This window comes from Octopus bimaculoides, chromosome 3, assembly GCF_001194135.2.
Source record: "Octopus bimaculoides isolate UCB-OBI-ISO-001 chromosome 3, ASM119413v2, whole genome shotgun sequence".
NCBI lineage: Eukaryota > Metazoa > Mollusca > Cephalopoda > Octopoda > Octopodidae > Octopus > Octopus bimaculoides.
In genome coordinates, this window is record NC_068983.1 from 15,394,452 (window position 1) to 15,411,309 (window position 16,858).

Consider the following 16,858-nt stretch of genomic DNA (forward strand, 5'->3'; position numbering starts at 1 on the left):
TGTAACTTTGAGATTTTGATGAGGTAACTGTTCAGTTTTAGAATCACACTGGAGGGTAGGTGTAAGAGGCCACATCTAGCCAGTTTGAATATTTGGGCTGGATATGGCCGGTTCAAATGGTAAAGGGCTAAATAAATATATAATGAAGTAGAACATTTTCATTATAACATTCTGAAGCATATTGAGCTTGAGAATGTTGTGCTTTTACTGTAAAATGGCAATATAATAACATAAAGTCTACTTTACTTTTTTAATTTAATTTTATTTTATTTCATTTCCTTGGAAAATTTAAAACTTTCTGTGCACAAATTAACTAAGAAAAAATTCCTTTATTTCTTCTGATTAATTTCACTATTATTACTTATATACTATTTTGTACACTACCAAACTATTTATGCTTTTAAACATTTACATATCAACAACATCATTTAATACCCGCCTTCTTGGAGAGGTTGGTGTTAGGCAGGGCATCCAACCATAGAAACCATGACAAATCAGAATGGAGTCTGGAGCAGACCCTCAGCTTACCAGCCCTGGTCAAACCATCCAACTCATGCCAGTATAGACAACGTATGGTAAATGATGATGATGATGATGATGATAATGAATATACCCATCATGACTACCCATCTGATAAGGATACACTAGGCACATGCATCACAAGCATGTGTGCGCAACATGGTGATATCATATCAAGATAAACAGCACATGACCTTGCAGGTGGGACCCAATTAGAATTTTCTTCATGTTGAGTAGCCCATCCTGCTCAAAACGTCCCTGAATAAGGTTTAAGGATGATGAACGAAACACTCATGCTTCCGGAGATTAATTATTCAAACCCCAAAGAATTCCTCTCAACACATGGCTATGATGCTCCCCCACTAATTCTGTTCGTGATCAGAGATGAACATATCGTCAGCCACTAAGGGACTCAACTGATTAAGGTCAAACAACTGACAAGCAAATTTGTGGCATTGAGCAAGAATATTTGCAGTAGCCCATCTTTTATACCAAAACAAAATATTATTATTATTATTATTACACTGATTAAACTTAAAAGGGTTTGAAATATTTAGCTTGGTTTTAATGAAAGGGATCCTCTTCCACTGTGATCGTTGCATGTGTAAGGGTCAATATTCAAATTAAGTAACAGCAGGTGACAGAAAAATGTTCCAAGCTGATATTAGATGATAATTAGAGTTCAAATTAAGAAAAGAAGCAAGTTACGTAAAAAAAAATGGAATTACAGGTTAAGGCTAGCAGCTGATGCTTAATATAGCTATCAAAATGTGATAAAAATATACACCATAGGTTAAAATTTTCCTTACAGTTTCACTTACCTAAAAACCAACATCTTATCACTAACTTTCAAAGATTCTTCAATAAGGTTGAAGAGCAATACCATTTTACCACCATTTTCCAGTAATTCTGGTGTGTAGTCTTTCATTATTTCCGCTACCTTTTAATGAAATTACAAAAAACAATATTTTATTTTCCACCTCAGTAAAATGTTTTTGAAAACATTACATATCACTTTTTTAATTAAATCTGAAAAAAAAAATAAAGATAGGAAGAAAAACATTAATGACAAGGATAATTTATTAAGATCAACAGAAGGCCATTAATATACTCTAGCTGCCTGTGTCTCTTCCATCACAAATATAACGATTTCAGATACTCTGAACTAGCTAGCTGTGTACCAATACTGCATAAATCAACTTTGTAGGCTTATTTTACCTCATCCACTAAACCTGTTGTATCCGCCATCTCCAATATGTCATGGAACCACCACGATATTGTGACAGATGGTTTAGATAGTGTACCAGTGTAGTAACAGTAAACAAGATAACGATGCAGCCATAATAACAATGTTAACAATCCAACAATCTCTTCACGAACCAACAAAATAACAATAAAGTCATCAAAGGCTCAGAGTTTAGAGCACATTAATTCTGATAAAGCAACCATTTAACATCCATGATTGTTTGTGTCTGTCTCTATCTATCTATCTATCATCTCATTATCATTATTTAATGGCTGTTTTCCATGCTGGTGTGGGTTGGATGGTTTGACAGGAACCATTGAGCCAGAGAATAGTGACAAGCCCCAATATCTGTGTGCATGCGTGCTTGTGTGTGTGTTAGCATCTTTTAGATGATATCTATCTCTTAGATCCTATTTAGTAATATCTGAGAGTTTCTTCACAGAAATGATTGAGTATAATTTGATTCTGATACAGTTGCATGTCTCACAAAATTTATCTACATTCATTTCAGCACATACCCTTGTCTTCATTATATTAGCACAAACTGATGCCATGTCTCTTAAATAAAATAAACAATGTAAAGTAAACAGGACTAGTCCAAGCTATAAGGATAAATGATCAGATTTATGAAACAACAATAATAGGCCAAATATATATCTAATGATAAACAGAGTCTAAACCTGTAAAAGATATAATGTTTCCCAAAATCTGTTTAAAACAGTGACAGAATATGTCAGTTAATATCTGTTATTACTTTAACCCTTTAGCTTGCAGATTACTCTGTTAAATGTATTGCTTATTCATTTACTGTAGAAACCCGTGTAATTTGTGCACCTGTGTGATTTTCAGGACAAAATTTGTTTTAAAAAATCTTTTACTCATGTAAAATTCGCACCCAAAAGTTTTCAGAATTGCTGATTATAGCCAGGAAAAAAAAAAAGGTTTTCAATTTAGTTGTATTTAGCATAATTTCACTTACTTATGATTAGATTTTATTAAATTTTCAATAACTAATAATAATTTTGTTTAACAGGTATCACATTGAAAGCTATTAAATTACAAAATGTTTGTGTTGTTTATAATAAACTTTATATTACATTTCTTGCCCACAAGAGATTATGTCCGATCTTTAGCATACTGCTGTGTGTCTTCTCAAATCATGATCATAGGAAAAGTTGTTAATAAGAAATACTAACAAAAACAAAGCTGATAAATATGCACAGGTGTTGCAAATTAAGTTTAATTACCAATAAACATCAGCTTGGATGACACTTTACTCAACCGACAGAGGAAGGTGACTGACCAAATTGATTATGTAAACAGAATTCTTTTAAGCCTATTCTTGTCAGAACCTTTGATACTGACTATCGAAATTTTAATCCCTTTCACACTTATAAAATGTTAAGCAAACTTTAAAATTTGTCATTACCATTATTATTGTATGGGCAGAACTTATGAATTTTTTACTGTGAAGAAGAAATTAAATATGTTGAATATGCATTTGAACGTGACAATAGAGCTGCCAGAAGGTATTTTAATGTTAATGAAGCCAATGTTCGAAACTGGCATAAACAGTACGACAAACTTAAATCTGTGCCTAGTAATAAACAGACAAAAATAAAAACATACAATCAAGATTATCCAGATCATTACATTTTTTTCAGTCAGGAATATTCCTATCACTATGTATATAAATGGTGCTCCATTGCGATAGGTAGAAACTCCAAGCAATGTAAAATATGGCTCGGAGAGCTAAAAACTTAAAACAGTTAAATATCTAAATGTCTGTTAATAAGCTTATAAATCTTCAAGAGTGAGAAAAGAAATTATATACCACTATGGAATCAAATTTTGACAACTGATAGACAACCATATTGTAAACTGAGAAAATTCAAGGACAGAATCTATCATTTTTCTTCAGTCATTATCTTCATTTCTTCACTCATTCCCCATCTATAACTATCTCTGAATCCCACACACCATGGCAACCTCTACCAACTAACACTCCCTATTCTATTCCCTCGCTCACTCCTACTCATCCCTTACATTGAGGGTCCACCTTAACAACTCATCACCACTATTTTTATCTCCTTCCTGCTCCACCCCAGTCACTCTTACTTTCTCTTCTGTATTGTCAGCAGGCATACAGCTCCCTCTACAACAAGAGACCAGTTCCTCTCTTACTTCAACCCCTCAGTTCCTAGCAGAAAACAATCTCACTCACTACAGCAGCTCCACTCAGTTGAAAGGGTACTTATTCTTGCAAACTGCTTGACAACCACACAAGTGCTGGTGCCATGAAGAAACCCACCCAGTACATGCTATAAAATGGTCGGTGTTGGGAAGAGCATCCAGTTATAGAAGCAATGCCCAAAGCAGACACTGAAGCATGGCACAGTCCTCACACCAACCGGATCCTGTCAAATCATTCAGTCTATGCTAGCATGGAACATAGACATTAAGTGATGATGATGATGATGATGATGATGATGATGATGACAGTATATATAACATTTGTTGATAATCCTATTGAAAGCCCATTGCTGATGTCAACTCAATATGGCTGCTTTCACTAAAAGAGAAATGTAAATGTAAGTAACCCAAAAATGTACCAGCAATGGTGATCTAGAAGTTAAGAGCATTATCACTCTAACCATTTAGTATTCGGATTATTCTGTTAAATGTAATGTCTATTTATTCACACTGTTTTGAATTAATCATGTACTGCCTTGTAGCTTTGAGACTTTAATGTTGTGAATGTTTATTTTTAGAATGACATTGTAGAGTAGGTGTGAGAAGCTGGATCTGGCTGGTTTAAACACAAAAATAGAATATTTGGACCAGATACAGCTGGTTTGAATACTAAAGTGTTGAGAAATAGACTCCTGGCTCAAATTAAATCTGAATTCGGTACCCATCTAATAACAAGACATTCGGTAAATATCAAAATCAATTTAAAACAATGTAAGTCAAAATATCAAAACATGCTGCATGAGGTTAATTCTTTTAGAAAACACATTAAGAAAAATGCCAAGTTAAATTTGGGGTTTAGCCGAAACAATATCTTACTCGAGTCACATTTTGTAATAGCGTTCTACTTTAAACACTGCTAATTTGGGTGTATTTGTGTCCTAATGCTGTAAGAAAGGTGATTTATAGAGTTAAGAATTGCTCTAAGAATTGAATGGTTTACTGTGACTAGCTGTTTCGTCCAGGGTAAGAAACCAGAGACTCATCTAGAGATTCCCAGTTCAGGAAAATATTTTCTTTTCAAGGTTTCAGTCATTGAACTGTAGTCATGGTTCCACACCACTTTTAGGGTATAGCTGATTACATCAACCCCAGTACTTCATTTTTCAACACTGGAGCATGAAAGTCAAAGTGAATTGAGGTAGAATCTGAACTCAGAATATAAATGGACATAAACAAATAATACCACAAGGTATTTTGTCAGATGCTCTACTGATTATATTAGTTATTTTGCTATTTGGTACACTGGAACTGAAAGAAGCCCATCGTATGTGTGTGTGTGTGTGTGTGTGTGTGTCCCAACATCGCTTGACAACCGATGCTGGTGTGTTTACGTCCCCGTAACTTAGCAATTTGGCAAAAGAGACCATTAAAATAAGTACTAGGCTTACAAAGAATAAGTCCTGGGGTCGATTTGCTCAACTAAAGGTGGTGCTCAAAATGACTGAAACAAGTAAAAGAGTAAAAAGTATATATTTAGCATCAACCACATGTTAGTCAAAGACCATCCCAAGATCCAGGATTTCTTTTACTTTCCTTTCTCTCTGTCTTCCCCCCCTCCTCCCTTCCTTCCTCTTTTCTCCTCATCTAAACAAAACGAAACGATATTCTCTTTTTGATTTGTATATAAGACTGAAGAAATTTTCTGTGCATCATATCTGAAGAGTTCCACTGAACAGATGAAAGCGCTAATAAAGAATTATCCAAAATTCTGACTGCCTCCTTCTTCTTAAAACACAATATCTGTACACCACTTCAAACACTCTATACATACATACATATATTTATATACTTACCCAGTCTAAAGAAAGGACATTGCTGTCTAACTTTTTCTCTGTTGTTGAAATTGTAGTAGGTACATTTCCTTGTGTTCCACTTTGGCTGCAGACATGAGCACCGGCAGTTGAGTTACTGCCACCATACATATTCGTGCTCTGCATATTCATGTTCTGGGAAACTTTGTTGCACATATTTACATTTTTACAATCTTTAGCAGTTGTGTTTAACTGGGTGTTGTTACTACAACTATTCAAACCAGTATTGGGAGTGATGTGACCACTGATATCTCTGTTGTAGTCATCCTTTGATTCCTGATTGTTCTGATTTGTATTGCTCAGTAGCATGTTACCGATACCAAGAGAGTTGTTACTGTTCAAATGACTCTGCTTATCACTGTTCATTTGACAAGGATTTATATTCATATTATTCATTTGGCAAGTAACATTACTTTTTATGTCTGTTATTTGTTCACAGCTATCGATATTTATATTTTTCATGGTATCATTTGTCAAGGAACAACTAGCATTGATATCAGGACCCAAATGGCTCATGTAGTTCATACTACTACCACCTAAGTGATTATTCGTATTTGCTGCACAAGACTTCAAGCTGGAAAGGCCCATGTTATGATTGCTATTTGTGGCATCATAGCAATGAGACTGATTGCCAAAATTCAAACCACTAGGAGGGCAAGAATTTAAATTGCTAGAGTCACCAATGGCACAATTGGAATTTATTACATCTCTACTAACCATGTTCATACTACTATTGCCACTCATATGGCTTCCAGAATTCAAACCATAGTTTAAATTCATTTGGTCATTAGCATTCATAACATTGCTAACATCATTATGTCTACTTGTATTCAAACAACCATGAGCATCACTATTTGAATGTGTATTCAAATAACCTAAAGACCCAATATGATTTTCACTGTTCATACTTCCACTGTCCATTAGATGCCTTGTATTAGTTTGATCACAACTTGCATTCATACCAATATGACTACCAGGAATCATATGGTCGTTATTAATGCAATTATTCTGACTGGACTCATTTCTAGTCATGCATTCTCCTGGCTCCAGGTTTCTTACCATATCTCCTCGAGGTTCATTATTCATATGACAACCTTGGTTAATGGTACTCATACCACTGTTAGAATCCTTATGGCAAGTTGAATTTAAGTAGGAAGCACTCAACTGGTTATTATTGTCCTTCATATTGCTCATCTTCGAACTCATAAAACTCATGTTCTGTTCAAGGCTGTTATCATTACAAGTATTATTACCACTAGGTGTATTATTCATTCCAGGACTGTTACATGATTGCATTCCAGAATTACAGCAAAGCCCTAGATCCTGGCCTAAACTGTAATTACAACAACTGTTGTCCCTTGATCCACTACAACTATTCATTCCCATTCCTTTTGGTTGAAAACCAAGGTTCAAATTGTCACTTGTATTTGATCTATTGTTGCTGCAACATTTATGAGCATTATTTTTCATATTAATAGGTTCAGGAAGTATTTTTTTCTTTGTATTTGCATTCATACGAGTAGAGTTGCCAATAGTTTTGTTTTTCTTTTTACCACCTGACTGAACACCATTAACTTTTCCATCAGGTTCAAAATCCAAGTCATTGTCTTCAAGAAGAGTTTTCTGATGTTGTATAATTTTCCACATAACATCTGGATGGTTCCAAATCTGAATTTGACAATAGATATTAATACTTTTTTTGAAAGACTATATTGAAATCAGATTTTAAATATTCAATAATTAATTCAGATGCAATATTTTAAATTTAGCAAAAGAAAAAAATGAAAATTGTTTTTAAATGTACATATAATTCTGTAACAAATTAATGTAAGATATTTCAAGTTTTTTCATAATTTAGTAATGATAATCCAGGAGGAGTTTCTTGTAACTTATAAAATGCAAAAGCAAACATTTTTCACTTGCCAGACAAATGCAAGTCATAAAATAAATATTTTTTTACAGAAAATTAATTACCTTACAACATGTAGAGAAAGCTTTCAAGGGATTGTAGCTTGCCCACATTCCCATTTCACAATCTGAAATGCAGTCCATAAATTTCTTGTAAAGTTGTCTTTGGATATTTGACATTCGGATAGTAAAGACATGTTCTTGTTTCGGGGGCAAACTAAACTGAAGGACTGAATGGCCTCTCCTGTTAGAATGAAAAGAATGTGAAGTAAATTAATTTACAAAAACAAAATTTTTTTTTTCTATTAAGAAAGTAGATTTGATAATCATTTTTTAAAGATGCTTATCCATGTATTAAATATTTATGTTGCACATACAGCACTTAGATATGATGCTTCATATTTTGTCAATGACTCAATTTGGGTAATAGAATTAATCCTCTACACAGTTTAACCTCACATTAAAAAAAGTCCACTGCAATTACAATTTGGATCCAGTCTCTAGGTAGCTCAGATAACTCACTGTATCACATACACAAGACCCTACCATAGCTATAACATTCACTTTTATTTACCAAGCAAGTAGCATGGAAACAAAACTCAAACAACTCAAGTGTCCTATTAAAATTATCCTAATCTCAGGCTTCCTCACCAAACATTAAAAAAATATGAACACAGAATATTTTATGGGTTCCTATCAAAGAGTTATGCTACTTTGAGATTTCATCATCATTTTGCACCTGTTTTCCATGCTGGCATTGGTTACACAGTTTGACTGGAACTGGTCAGCCAGAGAGCTGTGCCAGGCTCAAGTCTAGTTTGGCGTGGTTTCTACAGTTGGAAGCCCTTCCTAATGTCAACCACGCTACATGTCACCAGCACGGGTACCTTTTATGCGTCACCAACACTGACCACAACTACAATTTCACTTGGCTTGACGTGTCTTCTCAAGCACAACAAATTGCCAAAGGTTTCGATCACTTGTCATTGCCTCCCTCTTTTCCTTTTATTTTGGCTAATAAATTCTCCTAAATTCTTGTTTACTTTTATATTTTAAGAACATGTTAACAACTATTATGCTATAATAGTGTTAATGAAAAATATATCACTAACATTCTAATAGAAATGTTTAATTACTTAAGCAGAGCCTATTTGGCAGTTATAAAAAAATTATCAGCTAAGTAAAAATAGGAATTAAAAATAAAATGTGATATCTAAAAATAACAAAAAGAAAAAAGAAAATTAATTTAGAACTTGTAGTTTAGTAAAAGCATAGTCATATAGCTTAGGATACCAGTACTTGACTGGTAATTATTTTATTATTTCTGAGAGGACAGAAAGCCATTTAACAATTTAGAAATTTAAGATAAAATATAACAAAACTAAATCAGGAAGTAAAAATTACAAAATGAAATATTAACATTAAACAACATCTAAATCGTTTTGACATGTGCAGATAGAGAGATAGAAGTGTGGTGGCGAGCATAAAGCACTCATATCTGCAATTATATATCTGTCAGTTTATTGTTTGATGTCAATGTCATAACTTGCCCATTTTGCTACATTGCACATTTGTACATGTCATAACAGTTTTTAGTTCATCGTTTGGTTTGTTAAGAGCCAAAATACTGAATTTTTTTGTTTTTTCTATATTCAATACTATTAAGTGAAATTCATAACTTTGTGATAATCAAAAGTATTATTTGCAAAATTTCGTAATCATTTTTCCAGGTTAGTAAGAATATTACATAACAATAAAGCAATACTTTTTTACAGATGCATGTTCATTCTATTGCTAATTATTCATTTACAAAGTAGAACATAAATGAGACATGCTAACAGTTAAATCAAATAAGGCCAGAAAATAATGTAATAATGTGCAATGCACAGACCATAATAAATTCACGAAAAAATTTTTTTTGAAAACTTTTCCCAAAAATATAGCCAATTTTTATAGGAGACTAGTATATGGGACAACTGAAGTGACCCCCAACAAAAACTACTAGACTTGTTTCATTAACCCTAAATGTTAAAAAGCAAAGGTGGAGCTTAGTAGTATTTAAAAGAGCAAAAGTAGGATGAAACTGTTAAGCATACTTCCATTTGTCTTATTTACTTTCCTTAAATATTATTTCTAACTTAGGCACAAGGTCACAAATTCAAGAGAGAAATGTAGTCTATTAAAACCAGTACTTGGCCAGTGCTTATCAACTTCAAAAGGATAAAAGACAAAGTCAAACCCAGTTGGATTTTAACCCATTTGATTCCAACTTGTTATCAAAAGTTCTGAACCAAAATCTTCCACCAAACCTTAGTCACAATTTATGTTCCTAACACTAGCTTAATGATAACTAAGTTATTTTACTAAATTCTTTGTTATATTTAAAATTAATTGAAAGAAACACAGAGTATCTCAACAGAAAGATGGTAAAAAAAGGGTTAATTCTAAACATTAAAAATGTTATATTTGGTAATCTATCAACTCTGTCATCCACTTGGTTTATTAAAAAGAAAAAATTAAAAATATTTCTTACCTCTGAATAAATCCTTGCAACAAACTGTGAAGAACATGGGCTCTGTACCTCATTAAAGTGACATCCTCACGTGTACTGTCAACACATTGACCATTCATGATGGGTCGTTCAAACATGTTACAAAATTCTGCTTTTGTACCTAGATAGTTAGGTCTTACAAAGTCAACCATGCACCAATACTCCAATAAATTATTCTGCAGCGGGTAACCAGTTAGTACAATTCTTCTCCTTGAAAAAAAAAATTGTTTTAAAAATAAACATTAGTTAAAAGATCTAATTTTTAAGATTAAATTAACAAACACAAAAATGATTTTCCTTTACTGACAAAACAATGTGGTTTTTCTCTCCAAAATAGTTTAGGCAGAAAGCCTTCTATAACTAGTAATAAAGCAGGGAATGTATACTGTGAATTCTACATTACAAAAGATTCTGTTAATAAAATGTACAGTGAGAATTTGAGAGAATTGAAATGCTTGAAGAAAATAATTAACTGTATATATGATGGGTGAAAACAGAATTCATGACATTTAACGAATTGGAAAAGTAATAAACTGAAGACTTCATTTAATCATTGCTATATAATGCAGACCAATGCATCCCCACTAAAACCTTACTTAACTTGCTTAGGAATAAAATGTGCCTGAGCAATTAATTGTATAAAGTTCAAGATAATTCAGATTAAGAAAACAGCCTTAATTGAGAGATTGGAGATGAGAGAGGAACTAGGTAGAAAAAAAAAAAATTTCTTTTTTTAATCAGGCAATATAAATGAAAAAGTTTCATAAGATAGGATTCAATGGTGCACAAAGTAAATGTAAGCTAAGGATGACATAAAGTAAGGCCAATACTAATTCTTATAAATTGGAGACAAGAGATACCAAATAAAACTAGCTCAACTCACGCTAACTTGAAAAAGAAATTGATACTATCAAAATAATAATGAGAAAAATATAACAAAATAACCCTTATCAGTTCCAATAATTGAACAGTTTTACCGACGACAATCATCAACATTGCACAATGTTAAATATTTCATCAACAGAAATTAACAAAAAACTTATGGAAATGAAATTCATATTTGAAAAATTTTACATTAAATAAAACTCACTTTGTTTTAATGTTCTTCAATGATTGAGCCACTCCAGACAAACTGTTCTTTATGCGATGGCCTTCATCACAAACAATCAAATCTGGTCCAGGATTCACAAGTGCTTTTTGAATGCCTAGAACATATAATTTAAAGTGTAAACCATTTAAATATCATTTTGTTATAATTACAAGAGAACTTCCAAAAAATAGCTTCATATCATATAGTGGCCTCTTAACACAATTTCCTGAACACTTCACAAATTTTTTTGTTCTATTTAAATTCCTATTTAATTCTGTACTTTTGTCTCTTTGCAATTCATGTCTCAAAAATTTTTGTCCCTCTGCAACTTATGTCTCAAATCTTCATACTGACTAGAACGACCATATCAAATTAGTACTTTGCACTGAAAAATTTACCAAAATATGACTTCAAACAAAAACCCAACAACATTCTTTAGATTGTACATTTCTCAAAATGCCATATATGGTTGTTTTTTATTATCTGCCTGATGAGACAACAAATAAATAAATTCATTTTTTTATCTAAGAACTAAATTTATTTAAAATGCTTAGAAAGTTTACATTAGTAAAATAGCAAAAGAAAAAGGAATGAATTTCTGCCTTTTAATGTTTGAATAGCTACTTAACAAAACTTAGTTATCGGCCAACTAAAAATTGTGCAGTACTGTCAGAAATATATACAAGAAGTAATTAAAATCCTTTGTTGTTGTCGAGTTGTTAGTAAGAGGAAAAGCACCTAACTTTAGAAACCATGCTAAAAAAGGAACACAATGGGAGCATGAACTCCATGTGTTATGTCACATGATATATCTAGGAAGGCTGATATTAGGTACAGAGTTGTCTGATTATCTTTGATGCTGTCGGTGCCAGATGATGAGGCCTACAATGAGTGAGATGCTATGAGATTATTCTGATCCATGTCAGAATGGAAAAATGGATGTAAAAATGGTGGTATATGTACAGTCACACTAATACTATCATATAAGTATTGTATTGCTAATTGATATTTATTAATTATTATTACATCTTTTGACATTCCTGCTTTTCAGGATACAAAATAGTTTTCCATCTATTTAAATAAATGGCAAACAGAACTAAATTTATGTGCAAAATATCAAATTTAAATCTTACCTAAATGTAATTTTTTATTCATATCTTCTTCCTCAATATCTATAACAATCGGTTCATTATTCTTCTTTTTCCTTCGAGAAGGGGGAGGACCAAAAGTGCACTTTTTTGTTACCAACAATCTGTACATTTCATATCCCATCAAAAGTACTCCACCTACACGACTCCATTCATCTTGGAAAAAAAGAAGATGAAATTAATGAAAATTTGCATTAAAATCATATAATATTCAAACATTATAAATGTAAAGTTGATCTGTAATTAACAAGAAAAATGTTTTTGATTTTTTAAAAAGTTTTTGAGACACCAGTAATTTCAACTGGATGTTAAACTTGATTAAATTCAATATATGTAAACTTCGCCTTACTGGCACTTGTGCCGGTGGCATGTGAACAAAACATTGGACTGACTCCTGTGCAGGTAGCACGTAAAAAACACCATTTGAGCTTGGCCGTTGCCAGTACCGCCGAACTGGCCCTCGTGCCGGTGGCACATAAAAAGCACTCACTACACTCTCCGAGTGGTTGGCGTTAGGAATGGGCATCCAGCTGTAGAAACTCTGCCAGATCAGATTGGAGTTTGGTTTAGCCATCTGGTTCGCCAGTCCCCAGTCAAATCATCCAACCCATGCTAGCATGGAAAGCGGACGTTAAATGATGATGATGATGATAGGAATAATGAAGTGACTAAACATTTGCATATATTGTATTTATTCACATGTAAAATAGTCTATACACAGGGTGATTGTTCCTGAAATTTTCTTTAAAGTCTTTCAGATTATTTTTGTAATCAACATATCTCAATCAAATTTCTAACTTTTTACATAGAGAGCCAACATGGAAGGCAGACAAACGATGATAATGATACAAAACCATTTTTTTTTTTATGGGACAGATATAATCAATGAAATCAACAATTCCTAGAAATTGTTTTATTGATACTAGAGTGAAAGGCAAAGATTGAAGTGTAGAAATAAGCTTGATCTTGTTGAGGGATCAAACTTGCTTTTAATCTACATGATTGGTAAACCAAGTTGGAAAATACACTAATGGCCTTACTCCATCAACTTTTCTCATCTAGAAATATACTATAGATAGTGACAAAGAGATTTCCTACATAAATGAAATGTAAAGGAAAAGGTTATAGTTTAGCCACAAATTCTGAACCTGCAGGTTTAGGATCAAAGCCATTCCAGTTGAAACCTACATACACTTGGTGTATTGAGGTCAAGGTTAAATACATATGTATTTAGGTCTATATTATTCAATGTCTTTCTCTTTGATGGAAGAATGTGATTTGAAAGATATCTAGTTGAAACATTTAGCAGAACCATGTAGATGCTCCCTTATTGGCTTAAACATAACGAACAATTTATGTGGAAATCTGGACACATCTGTAGGTATAGATGACCAAATAAGTAACTAGAATATTCAGTCATCCTAATTTGCAAACATACGAACTGGCTGCCTCAAGTCTTGGTAATTTTTCTCTCACTCAACTAACCAAATTATATTATAAAAATAGAAGCAGAACTGATTCATTCTCCAGGACAGCTTTCAATTCCATTATAAAATATTTACATCAAGAATAACCATAATTTATACGAGCACTTGATATTGTATGGTCATCAATAGGCTTCAACAAACAATGTGGTCTTCATGGAAGATGTGTAACATGAAGTAGCTAATTTAATTGTGGATCTTGTACATTTCATCGTGTTTGTAAAAGACAGGAAAATAGGGCTCACCAAATCAACTAGCAGTAAACTAATTCTATCTAGAACTTTTTCAGAGAACTAAAACTTTCAACTTTACTGCAAACGAACCATGTCTGAAACTAAGAAATAAAAAGACACCCGATTTTATTTTTAAAATGATGGTCTAGATTCAACCAAAACCACAATTAAATTGATACTGTAGTTGACTGGTAATTATTTTATTATTTCTGAGAAGATGGAAAGCAAGCTGGGATTTGAACTTCAGCTAATATACACCCTTACAGGACAAGTTTTAATGATAAAAGGATAATCATTAAAATTTAAAAATTTATTTTTCTTTAATAATAGGTAAAAAAGAAAACAGATTTTCCTGTACACCAATAACCTCAAATTGGCTATGCTTCACTAAGAAAGTCTACCTTACTCCCAATATTTCTAGCATCATACATCATTGACATGGCATAACTAAAGATATCAGTTGAACTTGCTTTGTATAACCTATGTTTGTTGTCATAAGCATGTCTTTATAAAAGTGTTGCTTCATTTGCTAAGTCTTCTGACAAGCCTTGGGAAACTAAAATGCTAAGATGTTTACAAACTAGAAGCCCTCAAACAGATTTCCATACTCAATCAGACTGTTACTTAATGATAAAGATAATTCATTGCTCAGTTTAACACCTGGCCCTCTGGGTGTCTTTAACAAATGCCATTCTGTTTCAAGCAGTTAGATCAGGGTCTTTATTCTGAAAATAAATTTCTTCCTTCCTCCCACTAATCACAGAAGTCCGAAAAGGAGTCATGGATACTGTCCTTTCTCTTATGACTAAGTCTATTTAAAAAAAAAAAATTAAAAAAATAAAAGTATTACAAAAATCTTTTCCACTATAATTAGAAATTTATTTTTCAAACAGAAGACACGTTTACTTACCTAGTATTTTTGCTCTAGCTAAAGTTGTTTTATGATTATCATTGATAACAAACAGCTTGAAGTTTCTTGTTGTGACATCAAGATTAGCTTTATCTTCAGAGTCCTCGGGTGATTTTTCAGGTAACCACATATTAAATTCAGCTAACCAATTCTGTATGGTGTTAATTGGAACAACGCAAAGCACAGATTGAGCCTCAGTGAAACGCAAAAATATATCAATAAAGCCAATGAGTTGAATGGTCTTTCCTAAGCCCATGCTATGAGCCAAGATACAGCCAAAGCCGCTGCTGGATTTAAATCGGCTTTGGGATTCTATCACATTATCATACAAAAATCTGATGCCACCAATCTGAAATAAAATAAATATCAGAAAACTCAAATATACTTTTGATTTTATTTCCTTCCTGCTTTAAAAAATATTATACAAACATTATTATAGAAGCAAAAAAAAAAAAAAAAAAAAAAAAGAGAAAAGGGAATGGAACAGAGACAAAAGAAAGTAATTCTTGAATGGTGAACCTAATCAACCAACCAGTTTAACTAGTTTGGTCCTTACCAGTTTTTAGCAGGGTTTATGCCATAAGCATTCAAACTTAGACATACAAACCCTTAACATAGTTCTCAGAGAGATTCAGCATGACAACTCATTTTTGCCAGCTGAATGGACTAGAGCAATATGAAATAAAGTGTTTGGCTCAAGGACACATACTGCCAGGTGTTGAACTCACGGCCTTACAATCATGAGCTGAATACCTTAATCACATAATCACAGGCCTACACACACACCTATGTATAATAACTTGGACAAAGAGCCAGCTACTTTTAACATCTGCATTTCCATAACAAAATAGGTTGGGAGTTTCTGCAGTAAAGCATTATCCATATATATAGACTTTATATCATATAAATGAATTAATATTCTAAGAACTGCCTACTACCTTAACAATATACATAAATTGAGTTCTACACTTAACTTTTACATTCAGCAAGAAGCATCTAGTTGCATTGTAAGTCCTTGCCAGGATAGTTACTGCTTAGACACATCAAGAAGATATTTTTGTTGACTAAATGTTTTCTAAGCATTTGCACTCAATTGTCCTAATATAAAACACTAATTCTCAACTCTTTTACCCACAATTAAAGAACTTCTTGATTGCCTATCAGTCAAAGATTTCATTTCATCATTGACTATATGATAAAGAATTACTACTTATTTTCTTCCTATATACTCAACATAGCTATTCCCCTAAATAATAAGTTTCTATTGGTCTCTTACTACCAATTAGTATCTTTAATGTTTACTTTCAGAACTATTAATCGAGCCTTATCATTGTAATCATATTACAAAGATTATGACTGCAATGAAAACTAAGTCATTTACAAACTGAAGCTTTTATAAGAATTTGGTTTTTACTATTTTACTACTAATATTAAGAGAAGGAGGGCCTAGCACAAAACCTTACTGAATTTATATATATATATATATATATATCATCATCATCGTTTAACGTCCGCTTTCCATGCTAGCATGGGTTGGACGAATTTGACTGAGGACTGGTGAAACCGGATGGCAACACCAGGCTCCAATCTAATTTGGCAGAGTTTCTACAGCTGGATGCCCTTCCTAACGCCAACCACTCAGAGAGTGTAGTGGGTGCTTTTACGTGTCACCCGCACGAAAACGGCCACGCTCGAAATGGTGTCT

At 32.8% G+C, this 16,858-nt stretch overlaps 1 protein-coding gene across 1 annotated transcript in view; it reads right to left on the bottom strand.

The window, feature by feature from the left end:
• The window catches only part of LOC106869250 (helicase ARIP4), a 71,257-nt gene that overhangs the window by 17,940 nt on the left and 36,459 nt on the right, over window positions 1–16,858 (bottom strand). Inside the window, exons 6-12 of the mRNA XM_014914910.2 lie at window positions 15,154–15,502; window positions 12,512–12,682; window positions 11,379–11,493; window positions 10,271–10,498; window positions 7,804–7,981; window positions 5,812–7,497; window positions 1,341–1,459 (exon numbers count right to left, since the gene is read on the bottom strand). Of these exons, the coding sequence (XP_014770396.1) occupies window positions 1,341–1,459; window positions 5,812–7,497; window positions 7,804–7,981; window positions 10,271–10,498; window positions 11,379–11,493; window positions 12,512–12,682; window positions 15,154–15,502 (2,846 nt within the window). The remainder of the gene's footprint in view (window positions 1–1,340; window positions 1,460–5,811; window positions 7,498–7,803; window positions 7,982–10,270; window positions 10,499–11,378; window positions 11,494–12,511; window positions 12,683–15,153; window positions 15,503–16,858) is intronic.